General features: G+C 39.9%; 1 protein-coding gene across 1 annotated transcript in view; it reads right to left on the reverse strand.

Moving 5' to 3' along the window:
• Nek10 (NIMA related kinase 10) overlaps positions 1–22,297 on the reverse strand; it is a 156,625-nt gene that overhangs the window by 98,758 nt on the left and 35,570 nt on the right. The window contains exons 15-21 of the mRNA XM_028760706.1: positions 21,155–21,219; positions 19,864–19,966; positions 19,651–19,779; positions 19,032–19,169; positions 16,921–16,966; positions 14,442–14,563; positions 14,221–14,323 (exon numbers count right to left, since the gene is read on the reverse strand). Of these exons, the coding sequence (XP_028616539.1) occupies positions 14,221–14,323; positions 14,442–14,563; positions 16,921–16,966; positions 19,032–19,169; positions 19,651–19,779; positions 19,864–19,966; positions 21,155–21,219 (706 nt within the window). The remainder of the gene's footprint in view (positions 1–14,220; positions 14,324–14,441; positions 14,564–16,920; positions 16,967–19,031; positions 19,170–19,650; positions 19,780–19,863; positions 19,967–21,154; positions 21,220–22,297) is intronic.

Genomic DNA, 22,297 nt, shown 5'->3' on the forward strand with positions numbered 1-22,297 from the left:
CTCTCTCTCTCTCTCTCTCTCTCTCTCTCTCCCCTCCTAGCTCCTCCTCCTCTCCTTACTCCTCCTCTTCCTCTCCTTACTCCTCCCACCTTAGCTCCTCCTACATATCACCCTTCCTGTTAAGATAAAACTTTTCTCTCAAAATGCAATTAGAGCATAACTATACCAATTTGTATCAGTAAGGTACAAGATAGACCTAATACCCAGTCCATCATTTTGTTGACTAACTAGAACTTCTGTCCAAGGAGAGATAATTCTTACAATCTGTCCTCTAGCCACATTCTTGCCTTCACCCCCTTAAATAAAATTTAAAAAATACAAATAAAGTGAGCATAAAAACATTTAGACTTTTGTGCAGATGTTTGGAGAGCTGAAATGTGGTATATCCCTTGAAGTATGAGACAAGAGTCCAGCTTCCACGAGTTCCATGTGCTTCCAGCACAGCCATTAGTGATCTCTGAGGAACAAGCTGCACCCAACTAAAAATTTTGTGGCTCTAACTTAGGACTGTAAATGCAATTCTCTGTATAGGATTAGTCACTGACCATCTTAGCCTCATGGAGCTTACAGGTTTGCAACTTGCACTCTCTCTTTCTAAAAGAAAAAAAAATCCTGCCATCAGAAGTGAGCAGAGTACTATCCCCTGATCTCCATCTAGGAACATTCAGATTAGACTCTTCCTGCACCAATCCCCTGCCTGCCAAGTCTACTTGGGGCACAGCCAGCAGAGGTGAGCTGCACATTCTTTCCTAACTTCTGTCTTCTGACCCACATCTCTGCCTACCTTTCCAAGGAGGTCTGTGGGGCTCCAGGAACATTCAGATCTACCTGGGACACAGACAGCAGAGGTAAACAGCATGCTGTTCCCTAAATTCTATTGTCAGGCCCACTGATTCTGCCTGTCTCCCCAAGGAGGCCAGCTAGCAACAGGAACATCCAGCAAATACCAGGGGCAACCAGATGGCTAGAGGCCACCTTAAGAATGTAAATAAATAAAACATTTTTTTAAAAAAAGAACACAATCAACAAGAGTCAGGGCAATATGACACCACCAGAGTCCAACTATTCTATCATAGCAGGCCCTGGATATCCTAAAACAGCCAAAGCACAGAAGATGACCTTAAAATTCAACCTTACAAAGATGATAGAGGCTTTTAAATAGGAAATGAGTAAATTTCTTAAAGAAATACAGGAAAATTCAATCAAACAGATGAAGGAAATGAATAAAACTGTTCAAGACCTGAAAATGGAAATGGAAGCAGTAAGGAAAACACTAACTGGGAGAATCCTGCAGATGGAAAACTTAGGGAAGAGAACAGAAACAGACCCAAGCATCACCAACGAAATATGAGAGACAAAAGAGAATCTCAAGAGTAGAAGATACAATTGAAGAAATCAATATGTCAGTTAAAGAAAACATTAAATCTAAAAAGTTCCTGACATCAAACATTCAAGAAATATATAACTCTATACAAAGACTAAGTCTAGGAATAGAACAAGGAGAAGATTCCCAGCTACAAGGCCCAGAAAATATTTTCAACAAAATCATAGAAGGAAATTTTCCCAACCTAATGAAAGACATGTATATAAACATATAAGAAGCTTACAGAACATCAAATCGATTGGACCATGAAAGAAAATCTTGCCTTGAAATACTAATCAAAACATTAAATATGCAGAACAAAGAAAAAATTTAAAAGCTGCAAGGGAAAAAATCCAAGTAACATATAAAAGCAGACCTATCAGAATTACACATACTCAATGAAGACTCTAAAATCCAGAAAGGCCTGGGCAGAAGTCTTGCAGAATCTAAGAGATTCAGATGTCAGCTCAGACTACTATACCTAGCAATATTTTTAATCACCATAGTTGGAGAAAACAAAATATTCAATGAAAAAAAAAACAAATTTAAACAATATCTATCTAGTAATCCAAACCTACAAAAGATACTAAAAGGAGATCTCCAATCTAAGGAGGTTAACTACACCCAAGAAAACACAAGAAAAAAAAAACCCACACCATCAAACCAAAGGAAGAAAAGCAAGCAAACACACACACACATACACACACACACACACACACACACACACACTATCATCACCAACATCAAAATAAGAATTAACAATCACTGGACATTAATATCTCTCAACATCAATGGACTCAATTCCTCAGAAAAAGACACAGCCTAGCAGAAAAGATACAAAAACAGGATCCTTCATTCTGCTTTAAATAAGAAACACATCTCAGTAACAAAGTTAGACATTTCCTCAAAGTACAAGGATGGAAAAAAGTTTTCCAAACAAACATACATAAGAAGCAAGCTGGAGTCAACATTCTAATATCCAACAAATTAGACTATCAATGAAAATTAATCAAAAGAGATGGGGAAGGGCGCATCACACTCACAGAAGGAAAAATACACTAAGATGACATCTTAATTCTGACCATCTAATCCCCTAAATGGAAGGGCACCCACATTCGTAAAAGAAACATTACTAAAACTTAAATCAAGGATCAAACCACACACAATTATAAGTGAAGACTTTAAGCCCCATTCTCATCAATGGACAGGTCATTGATACAAAAACTAAACAAAAATAACAGAGGTTATGAATCAAATAGACCTAAGATATCTACAGAACATTTCACTCAAACACAAAAATAATATATACCTTCTTCTCTAGACCTCACAGAACCTTCTTCAAAACTGACCATATAGTTCCTTACAAAGAAAGCCTCAACAGATATAAGAAAATTGAAATAACCTCTTGTATCTTATCAGACCACCATGGATTAAAGCTGGAATTCAAAACAACAGAAACTACAGAAAGCCTACAAGCTCACAGAAACTGAAGTATTCTTTATAGAATGAGAAATGGGAAAAGACAGACAGAAAAAAAGAAATTAATGACTTTCTAGAATTCAATAAAAATGAATGCACAACATACTCAAACTTATGGGACACAATGCTTTCATTTTTTTAACTGTACTAAGAGGAAAGTTCATGGCATTAAGTGCATTCATAAAGACATTGCAGCTATTTCAAACTAGAAAATTAAAAGTACACCTGAAAGCTCTAGAACAAAAAGAAGCAAATACACCCAAGAGGAGTAGACAACAGGAAATCATCAATGTCAGGACTGGAATCATTCACTTAGAAGCAAAGAGAACAATACAAAGAATCAGCAAAAACCAAGAGCTAGTTCTTTGAGAAAATCAACAAGATAGACAAACCCTTAAATAAAGGGTTAGCTAAACTAATTAAAAGGCAGAGAGATAGTATCCAAATTAACAATATCAGAAAAGAAGAGGGAGACCTAACAATGAACACTGAGAAAATCCAAAGAATCATTAGATCTTACTTCAAAAGCCTGTACACTACAAAATTGAAAAATCTAAATAAAATGGATGATTTTTTTGTTATATACTACTTACCAATGCAAAATCAAGATAAGATAAACAATTTAAATAGTCCTGCAATCCCTAAGGAAATAGAAGCAGTCATTAAAAGTCTCGCAACCACAAAAAGCCCAAGCCAGATGCTTTTAGTGCAAAATCCTATCAGACTTTCAAAAAAGGAACTAATACAAAAGCTCCTCAAACTATTCCACAAAATAACAACAGAAGGAACATTGCCAAACTCATTCTATGAGGCCACAGTAACCCTGATACCTAAACCACACAAAGACTCAACAAACAAAGAGAATTTCAGACTGATTTCTCTTGTGAACATTGATGCAAAAATGAGTAATAAAACATTGGCAAACTGAATCCAGGAACACATCAAAAACATCACTCTCCATGATCAAATAGACTTTATCTCAGAGATTCTGGGATGGTCCAATGTACAAAAATTCAATAATCTAATCCACCATATAAACAAACTAAAAGAAAAAAAACCCACATAAGATGCTGAAAAAGCCTTTTTCAAAAATCCAACACCCCTTCATGGTGAAAGTCTTGGGGAGATCAGAGATACGAGATACTTAAACACAATAAAGGAAATATACAGCAAGTCAATAACCAATTTAAAGTAAATTCACTAAGGGACAAGAAATGGCTTCCCACTCTCGCCCTACCTATTCAATATAGTACTTGAAGTTCTAGCTAGAGTAATAAAACAACTAAAGGAGATCAAGGGGATATAAATTGGAAAGGAAGAAGTCAAAGTATTGCTAGTCATAGATGATTTTTTACTATACATAAGTGACCCCAAAAATTCTACCAAACAACTCTGACAGATGATAAACATCTTCAGCAAAGTGGCTAGACATAAAATTAACTCAAAAAATTCAGTAGCCCTCTTTTATACAAATAATAAATGGAACTGGAAAGAAATTAGGGCTAATAATAGCCTTTACAGTAACCACAAATATCTTAGTGTAACTTTAATAAAACAAGTGAAAGTCTTGTATGACAAGAAATTCACGTCTCTGAAGAAAGAAACTGAAGAAGATATCAGAAGATGGAAAGATTTCCCATGCTCATGGATTGGTAGGATTAACATAGTAAAAATAACCATATTACTAATAGCATTCTACAGATTCAATGCAATTCCCAACAAAATTTAACCCAATTATTTACAGACCTTAAGAGAGCAATTCTTATCTTTATATGGAAAAATAAAAAACTCAGGATAGTTAAAAGAATCCTGTACAATAAAAGAACTTCTGGAGGTAACACCTTCCTGGATTTCAAGCTATACTACAGAGCAAAAGCAATAAAAAAAAAAAAAGCATGTAGTATTGGCATAAAAATAGACAGGTTGACCAATGGAATAGAATCCAAGATCCAGCAATAAACCCAACCACCTACAAACACTGGGTTTTTACCAAAAAAAAAAAAAAAAAGCCAAAACCATACAATGGAAGAAAAGAAAGCATCTTCAATAAATGATTCTGGTATAACTGGATGTCTACACATAGAAGAATGCAAATAGATCCTTATTTATCCTCCTGCACAAAACAAGTCCAAGATTATCAAAGACCTCAACATAAAACCAGATACACTTAATCTAATAGAAGAGAAAGTTGGGAATAGATTTGAACACGTTGGCACAGGAGACAGCTTCCTGAGCAGAACACCAAAAGCTCAGGCACTAAGATCAATAATTGATAAATGGGACCTCTTGAAACTGAAAAGCTTCTGTAAGACAAAGGATATCATCAATAGGACAAAATGGTAGCCTACAGATCGAGAAAAGATATTCACCAACCTTATATCCAACAGAGAACTAATATCCAAAATATATAAAGAACTCGAGAAATTAGACAGCAACAAACTAAATAACCCAATTAAAACATGAGGTACAGAGCCAGAGTTCTCAAAGGAGGAATCCATAATGGTCAAGAAGCATTTAAAGAACTGTTCAACATCCTTAATGATGAGGGAAATGCAAATCAAAAGGACTCTGAGATTCCATCTTACATCCATCAGAATGGCTAAAATTCAAAACTTAAGTGAGAGCAAATGCTGTCCAGGATGTAGAGAAAGGGGTACACCACTCATTGATAATGGGAGTGTGTTGATTTCAACAACTTTGGAAATCAATTTGTAATTTCTCAGAAAACAGAATACTTCTACCTCAAGACCCAGTCATACTATTCCTGGACATATACTCAAAAGATGTCCCACTATATCACAGGGACACTTGTTCAACTTTGTTCATAGCAGCTTTATTCATAATAGCCAGAAACTGGAAACCTAAATATCCCTCAACTGAAGAATGGATAAAGAAAATGTGGTTCATTTACACAGTAGAGTACTACTCAGTTATTAAAAATAAAGACATCATGAAATTTGCAGGCAAATGGATGAAACCAAAAAAATATCATCCTGAGTGAGGTAACACAGACACAAAATGACACATATGATATGTACTCACTTATAAATTGGTATTAGCCATAAAGTACAGAATAACATGCCACAGTCTACAGACTCAAAGAAGCTAAGTAACAAGGAAAGCCCAAGGGAGGATATGTGACTCTCACTCAGGAAGGAAAATAAAATAGACATTTGAAGTGGATAGAGAGAAGGATCTAGATCAGAGAGGGTATGAGGGGGTTGGAGCAGGGATAAGTTAGGGTGTAGTAGAGGACTAGGAAAGAAAACAGAAACCAGTGGGAGTGGGGCATCTCTGGGATGAGCTGGAGACCTAGGAGAGGGTAGGCTCTGAGAAGTCTCACGGGGTGACCCTAGCTGAGACTCCTAGCAGTAGGATATATGGAGACTGACGTGGCCACCTCCTCTAACCTGGCAGAGGAGATGCCAGAGGAGAGAGGGGGATACCAACCCACCCACAAAACCTTTGACTCGAAATTCTTCCTGCCTACAAGATGTTTAGAGATGAAGATAGAGCAGAGATTGAGGGTATGGCCAACCAATGTTTGATCCAACCTGAGACCCAACCCATGGCAGAGAAGCCACACCTGACACTATTGACGATACTCTGCTATGCTTACAGACAGGAGCCTGTTTTCTGAGAGGCTTCATCTAGCAGCTGATAAGAGACCAAATCAGAGAGCCACAGCCCAACATTAAGCAGTCTCAGGAAGTCTTATGGAAGAATAGGGGGAGGGGCTTGAGAGAGCCAGATAGGTCAAGAACACAAGACGTCCTACAGAGGTCTTCAACTAATCTGGGCCCATAGGGGCTCACAGAGACTGAACCACCAACCAAAAACCATATAGCAGCAGGATCTAGGCCCACTACACATTTGTAGCAGATGTGCAGCTTGGTCTTCATGTATGTCTTCTAACCTATTGGAGCAGGGGCTGTCTCTGACTTGGACTCTGTTGCCTGCCTTTTGATCCCCTTCCCCTAGTTGGGCTGCTTTTTCTGGCCTCCGTGGGAGAGGATGTGCTTAGTCCTACTCAGACAGGATGTCTGGATGTGTGGGAAACAGAGGATACCAATGGAGGGCCTCCCCTTCTCTGAGAAAAAGTAGAGGAGTAATTAGGGGAACAGTCTGTGAGGGTGGGACTGGGAGGGGAAGAGGGAAAGAGGCTATGATCAAGATATAAAATGAATAGATAATGAAAAAAGTGCATGCTGCCTGCGAGGGTGCTTACATTAAATCCCAGCACTCAGAAGGTTGAGATAGAAATAGAGACAGACATGAATGTCTATGAGCTGAAGACCAGCCTTATCTACATAATAATTTGATGTGCTAGGGCAGGTTGGCACCCATGGGTGGGGGGCCTGCCTCTTCTCTGAAGAGAAGGGGAGGGGGTAATGAGGGGATATATTTGTAAGGGTGGGGCTGAAAGGAGGGGCGGGGCTGTGGTCAGGATGTAAAATGAATGAATGAATGAATGAATGAATGAATGAATAACAACATAACTTTATAAAAGTAAGAACCATTAACAGTTGACAATATACACAAAAATAGACATGCGTGGATCTGTCCCACAGTCTGTTATTTGCCACTGTCTTAAGTTGCTGAGATTTTCAGGCTCCTTGTTGTCACAGCATTACCTGTACCATGCTGACTACCCATCCTGACTGATGCTGTAGTTCCATATGCATTCTAGCCCTCACTGCCCTGCACCATCACCACAAACTCCTGAAGGAAGGGTCCCGTCTGTGCAGCTCACCTTGCTGTCAAGCGGCACATGTCCATTCAGTCAGAGAGCAGAAGCTGTGGCCTTTTGCTTTATATCCACCCTTTACAGTACCATTTGGTAAGCATCAAGCCCTTGATAAATGTCATACAGAATCAAGTATGGCCTTGTTACTACCACCAACATCAACCAGGTATCATTTGACAGGGACATGTATAATGTACACCTTGAGCAGGAACATGTGACCTCCTAAGCCATGCAAAAAAGCCCATGTCTAAAATTATTGCCTATTATCATATGAGTTTTGTGGTTTGTTTTTTCTTGTCTTTATTTGTGTGCCAAAGAAGCAGGAGAGGTGAAATTTTTTCATTAAAATATGGACATTTGAAAATGCCAAGCAATGTGAAATGGTAGGATTGGGCATGCATTCCCCAGGGCTGCTCTGTGATGGGTGCCATATGGCAGGTGACAGCACTTAGGGGAGACCACTTCACCCAGTGTCTGTTCTTCCTGTACTTCAAAGGCCACCAAAACATGCAGAAGCCAGGCCTGTGCGTGTGTCATTGCCTGTGTGCCGATGGTAGTTTTCAAATAGAAACAGATTGACATGCTGAAAGCAGAGAGACTGGGGTTTGGACTTGGTTGGAAAGGAGTAGCATAGCCTGCCCAGAAGCAGTGAGTTGGGAAACTAAAGAGAAAGCATCTTTAAGTCCATGCACACAGAACAGGCTGGTGCTCCCAATTGTTCCCAAGTAACAGCAAACTCTAGTGGCATGCTTACTAAAAACAACTGCAAGCCAGCCTAAACACATACACTGAGAAAAAGAACATCTGGGTTCTCACAGCTTTTTATCTTGTGTTGTTTGTTTGTTTGTTTGTTTGTTTGTTTGTTTTTCAATTCACTTTGCCCCATTCATCTCTGACATCATTTGAAAAATATGTGCTTCTTTTCTGGAAGTAAATAAACTTTCCCTCTCCACAAAGAAAATCCCACTACAGGGAAGGCTGCCCCTTTGTGGAGACATGATGAATCCATCCAGGCAGCTAGTGCAAGCTCTGGTTCTGGTGGCGTCCGCCTTGTGACAGACTGCCCCTTTGTGGTGACACGCTTCATCAGCTACAGTCCATTTGTGACTAGCATTGCCAAGTTCAGTCACACACACACATACTTCATCCAACTTCCTGAAATATGGGGATTCTATATACTTAGTTAAAAATTAATGTTAATAATACAATAATATTTTAGTTAATGATACAATAATATTCTAATAAAACCATAGTTCCTCTTAAAACTGTGTCTAATGGCCACATTTTAATCAACTGTGATAGATAATGATAAAATTTGCTAGAACTATTCCATTTAAGATACTGTCAAAGGGTTATGTAAAGGCTCTAGATTATTGTGTTACTCAGAAAATCATCTTCTACTCCCTGACAAAACTGCTGTCATGCATTGTCCCGGTCACACCATCGCTGTGGTAGAAATATCACGTTGCAACAGATCTGACCCAGGGCCATTCCTCCCAGCTTCTATTGGTCTTATGCTCCCTCACTCAAGCTAAGATGTCCAGAAAGATGGAAACACTTTTAGCTTAATAATTGTTAAATGGAACTTTATAAGTATTAAGTCAATGGATTAAGCAGAACAGCAACAAGAGGCAGAGAAAGGAAAACAAAGTGAACAGTTGCTCATTCTTCCAAACCCAAGTTATTTTTCTAGGGAACCTGGCACAATCTGAGGATATATTTTTAAAGTTACAGAGTCAACATAAAAAGGAAGTGTGTTGCTATGCCTACTGTTTATACCCAGTTAATATAGCCACCTGCCCACTTCCGGTTTAAAGAGGAACTGATCGTGCTTCTTTATCTCCTGCAGTTCTCAGAGCCTTGCTAAAACTCGGGAAGAGACTGTCTCTGAGAATGGGTGTGATGACAGAGAAGGACGAGCTGTGGCAATAATACCTTGGAAGATGGTGAGGAGGAACACAGGGTACAGAACTGCCTGCACAGACTTTCCATACCTCTGAGAAAAGAAAGAGCAAAGGCCAATTCAAAGGTCAAAGTCACGGAGCCTGCAGAGCTAGAGATGGAGTCCCGGGCCCCCTCCTGCCCACACGGTGCCCACACAGATTCAAAGTCCAAAAGTACCACAGCCAATGAGGCACCAAGCAGCAGATGGCTGTGTTCAAGGGAACTCGGTGAAAATCCAAATTGAATATGGTCCCCTGAGCCTGCCAAACACATGGCTCCCATAGTGGTAGCACAGCGACAGGCTGGGGGATGGGTCAGATATGAGACAGCTTTTTTGGAACAAGGCCTGGATGGTTACCAACTTCAAGATCTCTGAAGAAATCTCCACCATGCTACAAGTCTCCAGGTGATGGCCTTAGCTCGAACACAGAGTGATTCCAACAACTGTTTCCAGTCTCTTCTGTAACATTAAAGGCAGCCCTTCATTACCAGAGGCATAAGGAAAACATTCAACAGGAAAAAGGAGATCAGACTAAGCAACTAAGCAAAGGGGAAACAAAGATGGACCCAGAAAATACAAAGCCATGTGAGTTGTTGAGGAAAGAAGTCTCCCTTACACTAGGAGAGAATAAAAGCCAGGTCCTTCAAGGATGGAACAAACAACATCGTGGTACATTTGGAGACCAAAAGCACTACTAAAAGACCAATGTTCAATAAAATGACTAAAAAACAAATCTGAAGGAATAACTGAAGTACAAGGAGAGAGAGAGATAAAGACACATTAACTTTTATTCTCAATACAGGCCCATCCAGGTCAAGGATGAAAGGAACACCCTGAAATTCTCTGAAGAGATATAGTAGCTCATGGGTTGGGCCACAAATGTTAGAATGACACTGGGATTCCTGTCAGGTAGGCAGGATTCCGGAAGCAAGAAGAAATGCCTTCAAAATCACGAAGGCCAGGTACTCCTCATGCTTAGCTGAAGCCTCAGTATCCAAGATGTGGATGCAGGGGAAAGAGTGGGAGCAAATGGAAAGTTCCAGAATAACGAATATGCGCCAGACCTAAAGAAAAGTTCAGTCTTCATTGCTGCCACATCACAAGAGTGGGGTATCCAGGAATAGGAAATTGTCAGTTCCCCTGATCTATGCTGTGGACATCATGCAGATAAAGCTCAACATCCTCATAGCTAAGCTGAAAAGAGGTAAGGGTGGGTACATAGACAACGAGAAACACAAACAGAAAGGAAGGCAACTATTAACTTGAAGGAAAACAAAAAGGTCTGTGAGAAAGAAAAGGTAATTAGTCTGGGCAATAACTGCACACTGACAATGATGTCAACAGTGAGCATTGCTTTAACCCTGAGCTGGACTGACAGCATGTTGACAGGCTGACCAGGAATAAAAAATCTAAACCATCACAATGAAATTCAAATGCCATCTGGAAATGAAAAAAAAAAAATGGGCGAAGTAACTTCATAAACTTCGTGCCACTATTTTATTCTGTAAACTATTTCAATGTGTACGGTGAAATAAAGCATAAATATATAAAGTAAGCTAAAGAAAAGTCAAGTAAATGCAGTATGTTTAAATACAGTCAAAGGAGATGATTGTAGCTAATCCAGTAAGGAAATAATATCTACAGTTAGTTATTATTCAGGGGAAAAAATCACTTAAATGGCCATATAGGAGGAGTTTACTGTGTTTTTCTAGGATATAACACAGTCTGCTATGAAATTCAAGCTCACAATTTTAATAATATTCTTTGATTTATAAATTGAAATATGTAGAAATAAATTATTTTTTAAAAATCTTAAGTAAAAACAAAGTAGATTTGTAAAAAGCTTATGGTAAACACAGTTATGTTGGTTTCAAATGATTAAGCAAATGTTTGTCCAAGATAAAGATTCACAATTGTTTGAGTTCTTGTTTTTTCCATTTCATAATTCATTTGCTTGAAAATGTTACCAAGTGACTTTGTATTGAAGGTTTATCTAAAGAGTTTCTATTTTAAGTTGTTTTTTATTTTTCAAAATAATACAATATGTTCTACTTTTTAAAAATCTGGCCAATAAATTTTAATCCTGATTTGTGAATGCACTTGGGTATGGGGAATGTTCATTTAATGGCTTCCTTGTTAGCTTCCACCCAACTATTACCTAGCAACAGCCACCCTGCCAGTTAAAAGCCAGGAGTGAGGCATATAAGACCCCTCAGTACCCCCTCCCCTCTCTCTCTCCTTCTCTCTCCTCCTCTTTCCTCTCCCTCCCCTCCCCTCCTCCTCCCTCTCCTCCCCACTCCTTTGCGCTCTCTCTCCTCCCCTCCTCCCTCTCCTCTCCTCTTCTTTATCTTTCTCTCTCTCCTCCCACATGACCCCAGCCAGCCTTTTCCCCTCCTCCTCTCTCCCTTCTCTCTCTTTCTGTCCTTCTCATCGCACTCTTCTCTCTGCCTCTACCCTTTTTCCAGGTCTCCTACTACTACTAAATAAATTCTCTTTTATACTAAGCCTGTACTAGCGCCAATTTCTCAGGAGGCGGGAGGGGGACACCTTGGCAAGGGCCCACTGAGGTCCTCTCTCCCACTACATCACCATCCCCATTTTATAAAACATTTTATGCTCTGAAATCAAGTGCAAGTTGGATATCTCTCTTATTGGGGAGCTGGGAGCTGCAAATTGATGTCTAAACTATCCACTGTGAGGTGTCAATGATCAGGAAAAATGTTAACACCACTCCTTTTATTTTTATCTTTTTTATTTTTTGAGATTTATAATTACATCATTTTCCCCTTCCTTTCTTCCCTCCAAAATATATCTCCTCCTTCCATATACCCCCTCCTTGTTCTTTTTCAAATTCATGGCCTCTTTGTTCATTAAGTGTTATCACATACATATATGTATGTACATACACACACACACACACACACACACACACACACATATATATATATATATATATATACACACACACACACACTACATATATACAACCTACTCAGTCTGGATAACATTAGTTATATCTTGTAACATTACAGAAAACCAAAACTAATCAAAATGCCAAATTGTGGAGCCCAGTCCCAACTGTAGCCAGAAAACCAGAGAATTTGCTGAGAGACTGTGCTTCCTAAGAATATCACACACTACGCTCATAAAGCCAACAAGATTTAAAAAGACAACAATAGTAGGCATTGGAAAGCAAACTGGGAAACGTTCAGGAGCTCTAGCCCCACACAGAGGACTATTGGCACCTAAGGAATTTTCAGAGAGGAAGAAAGTCTCCCAGGGAAGAGCAAGCAGTTGGTTACCCAATAACAAGCGGCCAGGTTTTGATTTTTTAACGCATCCTTTTATCATCCATTGCTGTAGAACTTGCTGGGTTCTACGGCATCTTCATACAGGAATTTATAGATAAGCCTGAATTCTAGCAGTGTATTCTCAAACATTCTTTTACTGTAGGGATCTCAAAATTAATCTGTGTACATACTACAAGTCTACATAAAGAGGGCCTCCCCTTTGTAGTTAGTGAACTATAAATACCCCAAACAAGAGGAAAAAGGCTCAGGGGAAAAATAGATATCACTCTAAACTAAAAATTAGTTCACCATAGAGACTTAGAAAATTATAGAGGTAAAAATAAACCTTCTAATTTAGGGGGGAAAGTTTGATTTATTAGTAGTAGTATTAATTTTTTTACTTATTCATTTATCTTTTAGAGAAAGAATCTACATAGTACTGGCTGGCCTCCGATTCAAAGAAATCTACCTGCCTCTGCCTTTGCCTCTCTCTCTGCCTCTCTCCCTGACTCCCTGCCCCTCTTCCCCCTGTCTCTGTCTCTGCCTCTCGGCCTCTCTGCCTCCCCAGTGCTGAAATGCCCCCACACTCTGTCTTAACCAATGAAATTTAATCTCCTGTCATCTGTCTTTCTGCTACAGATGAAAACACCAGCCAGCCAAACAAACAGCTATGTCAAAGGATACAAATCTTTGTATTTGTAAAGCCCTGCAAGTCTGACACCTTTAAGACAGACTGTGTGATAAAATGGTCCTAAGCAATGTGTTCAATGTGTTAATCATCAAAGTTTCTGTTTATGAGGTATAAAGTAAAATTCAGAAAGCATTAATTGACGTGTTAAATTAAACACAGAAGCATCCTAAGAGTACTGTATCTCTCATATGAACAAAGCAGTCATTTAGAACAGTATTGCCATTATCCAATATTGTGTGAACATTATTCTCTCAGGGATGTGGAAAGCATTAAAATTTAACAAAAGTATTTTTGTTTGTTGGGTTTTTTGTTATTGCTTTTTTTTAATTTGGTTTGGTTTGGCTTTTTTGGATAAAGAGTGTCATGTGGTTTAGGCTAGTGTCAAACTTACTGTGTAGCTAAAACTGGCCTTGAACTCCAGATCTATCTGCCTCCACCTTCCAACGGATGGAATACATGTGTGCACACCAATACCCAGCTCAAAGGTTAATGAAATACAAAAGGTTATTTCCTCAGCCACACGGGCCACATTCCACTTGCTCAAAAGTATCATGTGGCCAGTGCCTACTCCACTAGACAACTCAGAATATTTCCATCCATGCCAAAAGTTCTACTGACATGCACCACCACTCTGGAATAGGGTTCATTTCTGAACTGATACTCAGAACTTCTTCAGTTAAAAAAGTTGAAGACTTTTATACTTACTAACTGTCACTTTGTCCTTATCTCCCAACATAATGTTGTTTGGCGTGAGATCTCTGTGAACAATTCTCTTCTCCTTGTGTAGGTACCGAAGAGCTAAGCACAGCTTGAAACAAGAATGGAAGCAAATTTCATTGCTGCTGTATATGTAACCAACAGTGCATTTCTAAGGCATTCCAGAATTTTGTTGTATAATGAAAATTTCAATGAAGGCTGGAATGTACCTGTATAAATATTTTCCATAGTCGTTCTTCACTGAAAAGGTGTTGTTTTTCCTTTAAAGAACTAAAGTGTTCTCCAAGTGGGGCACCTTCTATCAACTCCATAACAATATACAACCTGTCATCTACGTGAAAACACAAAGGAGTCACAGAAATGTAAAGTCAGAGTACAGCCCTGGAAAAGCTTCACAAATTAGAACCTGTGCTTTACAAACAGTATGTGGAGCTCAAAACTGAAATCTTAGTGGCAGGATCCACTGAATGCTGGCAGAGCACAAAGCCACCCTTGGGGCAGTCACAGCCCAGCAGTAACCTCCTCTGGCTCTAGACTTTCTCCTGTCTGGCAATTGTAATCATTTTCTGCTTATACCATGGAATGCCTGAAAGGAGCCAAAGACAACAAGCCAACTGTCCCAAGTCACAAGGCCTGCCTCTTAGTACCTCAGATCAAATAAGACATTCAGAAAACTACATTATAAACTGCATTCTGTACAGTGACATAGATTATATCATAGAAATTTACCCAAGGATCACGCTATGACATTGCAATAACACAGACTAAAACACCACCCATGACAGAAACTACTGTTAGGCCCCTCTTGAGTAGAGTGACCTGGAATCTGATTTTATGTTGTGGTTTACAAAGGTTTAGCACTATTTGGATTTTCTTGTTGCTGTTTTTGTACTCTGTATACTCTCTTCTAAAGCCAATTTTAACTATCAATAATAGTATGTGTCTTTTCTGACTGTTGGATGTACACAAAATATACACATACACAATTTTGTCTGCAAAGGACAGACACCTCCCATCCTGCCCACTGACTTCTCCACCAGTCTTACACTGCAGCATGAAAGCAGGCAAACTGTTCTTTCTGTTGCTTTTCACAGGACTGCACACAACAAATAAAGCCTGCCATTTAACATCTCTCTTACAGACATTTATAAATCCCAAGTTTCACCATTCTAAGAAATACGTATTGTTTGCACTATGCTTAGCTGAAGGTTTATTTTTCATTTTCTCACATTATAGTCTTCTTTGTTGTGATTTATAATCTGATAATATTTTACATATTTTAAGTTTCCTCCGATTCATTTTGGAAGCCGTCGGGTTCTTTAAGTGTTTTGTTTTTGTAATAACTTGTACTTACCTCTTCAGTATCAGTCAAAAAATAAATCTTATCGATTTAATTTCAGGAAATGATCCTGATATTAAGAACTAGAAGTTAAGGAGGAAGGAGTCCATCTAAATCATCTAAAGACGGGAAATGGGTAAAACCACAACAAATGGCCCAGCATACAGAACGGTTTTTGTTTAGTTTTGAGATAGGGTCTCTCGCCTGGCTGTGGTGGCGCTCGCCTTTAATCCCAGCACTTGGGAGGCAGAAGCAGGCAGATTTCTGAGTTCAAGGCCAGCCTGGTCTACAGAGTGAGTTCCAAGACAGCCAGGGCTACACAGAGAAACCCTGTCTTGAAAAAACAGAAACAAAAAAAAGTCAGAGATAGGGTCTCTCTATGCAGCCATGCCTGTCCTGGAGCTCACTATGTAAAACAGGCTATCCTTGAACACATAAAGCCTGCCTTTGCCTCTGGAGCACTGGGATTAAAGGCATGCACCATAATGCCTGGCTCAAAAAAGATTTAATATTAGCCCTGGTAAAGCGGCACCCAGTGTGTCATGACAGCTATGTGTCACCATCAGTCTTCTTTTACACGGAAGTACTTCAGGGTTTCTTTCTTTTTTCCTTCCTTCCTTTTTTTTCTGAGACAGGGTTTCTCTCAGTGTTTAGCCCTGGCTATCCTGGAACTCACATTGTTGAACAGACTGACCTCTAACTTAGAGATCCGCCTGCCTCTGCTCTCCAGTGCTGGGATTAAAGGCGTGCGCCACGATGCCCGGCTAATACTTCACAATTTTATGTTACAGATCCTTAAGTTCAATACTTACTTCACTTGTAAACAAGCAACCGAGTTTGACTTTATCTAAGAGTTTTGACTGTGCTCTCCATCCCACAGGCAGGAAACAAGCCATCCAGCCTGTAGGCTCAGCCAGGACTCCGTCGCCACCTGGTGGTACCTACTGAATTTTGTGAGAAAAAAAAAATCGGGAAAGCAGAGTCCAATCCATTTTATTAGAAGTGGAAAATACCACTAGATGCCACACAAGCTGCTGTGAGCTTGCAAAAAATAGAAAGCATCGTGCTTTAGTTCCTTTTTCTCTTGATCATATCCAGTTCTTTTTTTGTACAATAATTTAACTATTTTGGTCTATTCACACTGGGCCTCTATATAATGGGGATCAAAATAGTTTATCTATTTTCAGATCGTCACTTAAAACATTATTTTACTGCCTAAGAAAGCAATGGTCATAAATAACAAAAGTCAAAAGAAAATAGCCGAACGAGTTTGCTTTCAGACAACATAATATAAAAGTACATAAGCAACAAACATATGTTTCCTTACTTAGAAAGCAATTCATACTTACTTTCCAAAAACGTTTTATAATAACGTACAACATTGGGATGATAAAGCTGTAAGAAAACAAATGGTAAACACTTATCAGACTTTTCAAAACACAAACTTTCCCCGTGACTACTTAGATTTTGTACACTGTGGTTATATTTAAGACTGTCAGCTGCCACTTAAGGTTTTCAATGACTTTTTTAAATGTATTGCTTTTAAGTTAAGGAAAAGGGCAGCGTCCTCCATGCCTTTGTGAACCAGGCTAGAAAGTACTGCACTTCCTAACGTGAAGTGGAAAGTTTTAGAACTAAGCAGTTCCTAACCGATTTCCTTAGCATGGTCTGCCCGAATGTTGGGCCTCAGCTACACAGGGAGGAGGACACAGTTTTTAAAAAGAAAAATGATGTAAAATTTTACCAACTATTTATTTACAATGTGGTTTCTAGGTAAAGTGTCTTGCTTCAGAGGAATGGCCATTATGCCTGTAAGTGATTTGTGCCTCTGTGTGTCCCTCTGAGCAGGGCCCACCTAGCTGTTACTCATGAAAACCCAGCAGCCTCAGGGTCAGCAGTAGCAGAGTAGCCAGGATGTGGCTTCCCAAGCAGAGGCTACATCTGTCAGCCTCTCCTACAGCAGGATTGGGTCTGTCCCTCAACTCTTACTTAGAGTGTAAAAGGAGCCCTCGGCCCTGAGAGTGTCCGTTCTGCTTCTCTTCCCACCTGGGATGGGAAGGTACCACCAGGAGATGCATGGAACAGGGAATAACACTGACTTGTGCCATTTGCTAAGCCTGATAGCTCAGAGCCTCTGTGGTGTGCTCATTGTAACCTCTTAACAGACAGGGTCTCCCATTCTAGTCCCATTCCTACAGTTTCTTTATTCCATGGCGTCCTTCTTTTTGACATAGGAGGGAACAACTGTATAATATTCAGTGACCTCAAAGTCTAAGCTGAGTCACCGTCCTTGGCCTCTTCTAGACCCCTTTTCTTAGGAAACGTATTTAAACAAATCAGCACCCAAATCAACTAGCAAGTGACCCCAGCTTTAAGCCATATGGGAGGAAGGCTAACAAACAGAACCACATTCTGATTGTAGCTCATAAGCCAGGGTACATCCAGCTTTGGCACCTAATCAAAATGTTAGATGGACTCAGATCAAAGTCACATTCTAAGCTTGTGCTGTCGGTTGGGACAGAATGAGTTTGTGGAAGGGTAGGATGGCTTCTTATGGTCTAATCCATTAATGTTTAATACAAGTCAACAGCAATGCCATTAGTGATGACTTTCTATTTAACTGAATGATGTCAAACTGTAGGTTCCAATGAATAAAGATCACATTTGTACTGTTCTTTATGCTCTGGTCCAGACACCAAGCAAACATGACTGCAGAGCGCAGTGGGCTGGCAGCTTCCTAGGACTTAAAAACAGAAATGCACAAATAAGGAGAGCTGGAAAAGGAACCAGCATGTTCTTGGATCACAAAAAGAATTCCTATTTCTCTTCTGTGTTCCTTTTTCTCCTCAAATAATCCTTCATAATAACAGCTAATTGAGCTATTATATCACACTAGCATATACTGCTCATGATAATAAAAATAACCCAGAGGGTAGTGAGGTACACCTTTAATCCCAGCATTTTGGACAGGAAGCCAGAAGGAAAGGAGCTCAAGGTCACTCTCCACTGCAGAGCAGGCTTGAAACCAGCTGAGCCTACAAAAGCCTGGTCTATAGAAGAAAAAGAAAAAGGAACCTACATTTTAGATTTCATAAGCCAGACTTGGGAGGTGTCAGCGGGTTGCCTGAAACTGGAGGGTGGTCTTTCTCAAATTCCCAGCACTGAAGTAAGGGTGTCTTTCTCCTGCTCCTGTGTAGTGACTTGGTAGCTAAGCATACATGGTGTGTTCTGGCTTGTAAGCTCAACTGTTTTGCATCCAAGGCCCTGCTATAAACTCCTAAAAGAGTTTCCATGACTCAATAACAAGCTTTAGGAAAAACACTGGTAAAAATATCACTGCACCAATGTCCAGTATTTCACACTGAACTGGTTTATAAACAGCATGTACAGGAACAGCAGCAGAGCTCAGCTTCAATGACATTTATGTCGGAGACATCTCAGGAATAAGACAAATATTTACCTGCTCCTTAATTATTGTTAATTCAGAAACAATGTTCTTCACACTGCTGTCCCGGTCCTTCTTATCCTTTCCAAATGCTGGGTTATGCAAATTGACCTCCTTCATTGCTAAGAGATTTTGACCACTACGCTTTCTAACCTACAATAAGGAAAATAGTTAATTAAATGCTCTGAGAGTTAAGGGTTAGATGAAGACAGATGAGCTAGAATAACAAAATCGCATGGTTAATTAAGCCATAGCATGAGACTGTGGCTGCATTTATACTAAGCTGATCAAGCTTAAACCTGTTATCTTCTGCTCTGGTCCCTGCTGCAGTGTTCAGTAGGCTTTCCCTGTGTAGGTGTAAGTTTATAAACTATGTCATGCACTGGGACAAGCTATTTTGATTAATTTCCTCGGATGGGGAAAGATATCCTGTCTTAGTCAGTGACCAGGTATTAGAGCTGAGAGCCAAAGCAACACCCACATAATTACCACCCTGTGTCAGACACAACCAGCCACTCTCATCTCTATCTCTACTTCTTCACTGGTTTTCAATGACAAAGATGATTGTGGACATCTAGAGTGTAACTTCAAGTTTGTTTTGAAACATGAGAACTATCTCCCAAGGCAGACTCACCTTATAAACACAGCCAAAAGCTCCACTTCCAAGGTGGTCCAACACAGCATAGTCACCTATGTACTTCAACGGCGCTTTCTTCTGATTGATGCTTTCAATATTCTCAGCAATTTGCTTCAGCTCATCTTCCTAATCAAGTTATAAAAGGGAAATTGGTTGCTATTATCCTGACTCCAGAGGAACCTGGCCAAATATATAAAACTTGAGACTTACCAATAGTAAATTCAACTGTGATACCAAGTCTGCATAAGCCCCGATATCACGAACATAATGTCCTATGTCAATGAAGGTCTCAAACAGGTCGGTGGGGAAAAGTCTACAGGGAAACACACACACACTTAAAGTGGAGCTGGAGAACAGTGAGCCAATGCTTCCCTTCTGGATGCAGCTGGCTCACCAACTAACCCTACCAACAAACCTAACTTCATTAGGTCATCAGCAGAATAAGAAGCAATATGCTCTGGCATATCATGCAAATCTGCACTACAGCTCTAGTCCCTGCAGAGTAAGCCATGTTCTAAAGATCCACTGAACAGCACTGCACTGAGGTTACCTGCACTGCATGTCACACTTAGAACTAGGGAGGAGTGGACCTTACATTGTTTGTTTCTATGGCAATAAAAGACAATATAACTGAAACAGATTATACCAAGGCCTCATCTGTAATTCATTTGGGGGTTATAGACAATAATCATTTTAAGAAAGGATGTTTGTTGGACTTTTACTAAGTACCTAGCACTTATATCAAGTCATTTGTTACAGTTCTAAACTTAGTTCTAGGATTTAAATATCCTTTTAATTTTTAAATGTTTTATGAGAATAAAATACTGGTAACTGAAAAAATGGAGAGAAGTACGCATTTACAAAGTTTTGGCTTCAGTGGCCTCTTAAAATGTTTGAATTCATTGAAATGGATGATTTGGGGCCATAAAATGAAGGTTTATAATTATCTTTTTCCTTAAATTCAAATATCATAGGAAAATGAAGCAATAATATAATTTACACCTTCTCAACAAAGGATTTGTTATAACATCCAGACTTCTCTCACCAATAAAATCTGGCAAAGTTGTGGACCTAGATTTTGTTCAAAGGGTGTGCATCCCCATATGTGTAACAAACATGTCTGCTTCCTATGGCCTGCATTTCCACCAGACCTACCAACTCACCTCTAGCCCAGCCTATCAGGGGCACCTAAGCAAACTCTTGGTTGGTAAGAGGAAATGATCAGACTAACTTTGGAATTTCTGAATAGTTTAGAAAAAGGTAAGTATCTTGATTCTATATATTCAGGATGTTAATATCTTTAATTAAAACCAGAGCCTAAGCAGTTACATGGCCTGTGAGGAGTTGTACAGTGGTCACATGTGAGGTGGCTGTGGAAACTGAGAGGTCGGGAAAGGCGTGGCTTGCATAGAATCATTCCCTTCCCATGGCCCCTGTGGAAGCAGGCTGGCCTAAAAGGAGCCTCAGTTTAACCATCTTCCATGTCGCCCCAAACTCATACCTTTTAAAGAGTGGCCTGTTCCTTTCCATACTGAAGAGAAACCTCAGGGTTCTGAAAGCATAACACTAGGAAAGGAAAGAGAACATGACTCTTAAAGAGTGGTGCAACAGAGTGAGACATTTCCAGTCCAGAATCACCAGGAAGTAAACATTACAGACGCTTCCCTGTGAGAAGCTGACCTCAGGTGCAGGCCAGACTCATAAGCTACCACCAACCCTGGGATCCCTCTCCTGCCTACAGGGTTGATACTGCAACACTGTGTCATGCTGGAGATGTGGCCCTGCTTACTTCTCACCAGCTGTTAATCCCTTTCTAAAAAGTACAAAATGACCAGAGACATAAGAAATAACCTTCTTCTGCTAGGGAAGCCAACCACCAAAGATTTGCAGGAACTCAAGACTCACTCTCTGCTAGATGCTATGAACACCTCACTATTCATACAGCTTCTGTGAGTGAGTAGCCACTAGGAGCCAAGGCATATAAAAACAGTAACAGGCATGCTGGATGCAAACCTGACAGACTGGTCTCCAGGATAACATTCACACTGACCTTCAAAGCTGTCTTTCTCCCTTTTGTGACTTAGTAAGAATAATGACCTACAGCTCCACAAAAGTGAATTCTGTCATTCTGGTGTCACTGAGAAGACAGTCCTTAATGCTCACTCCTCAGTAAAGCATCAAGGAGACGTGTGTGTGTGTGTCTGTGTGTCTGTGTGTGTGTGTGCCTACTTTGGGCCTTTGACACTCTGTCCAAGACACACACCCAAGCGGCTTAACATGCTACCTGTGCCCAAGTACTCTCTAAATTTCCCATCTCTACCTTGCTGATAGCACTCCCATGGAGATCTCTGCCGCCCTAGAGCAGCTGTGCCCAGTGGTTCCTCATCACCTTTTAAACCCCTTCTCATCCAGCAAAGTCCAGTGCCTGGGCTTTCCTTTTGAACCACAAAATGTTATTGACTATGGTTCATGTTTAAAGTTGACAACCATTTAACCATTTTTCCATTGTTGTTATATTCTGGTGTATAAGGGAAATGTTCTTCAAAGTACAACCAACTAATGACCAAAGAAGCCACTGAATAAGCTACTTCAGTCTGTCTCTCTCTCTCTCTCTCTCTCTCTCTCTCTCTCTCTCTCTCTCTCT

The sequence above is a fragment of the Grammomys surdaster genome, unplaced genomic scaffold (genome assembly GCF_004785775.1).
Source record: "Grammomys surdaster isolate TR1022 unplaced genomic scaffold, NIH_TR_1.0 126546, whole genome shotgun sequence".
NCBI classification, from domain to species: domain Eukaryota; kingdom Metazoa; phylum Chordata; class Mammalia; order Rodentia; family Muridae; genus Grammomys; species Grammomys surdaster.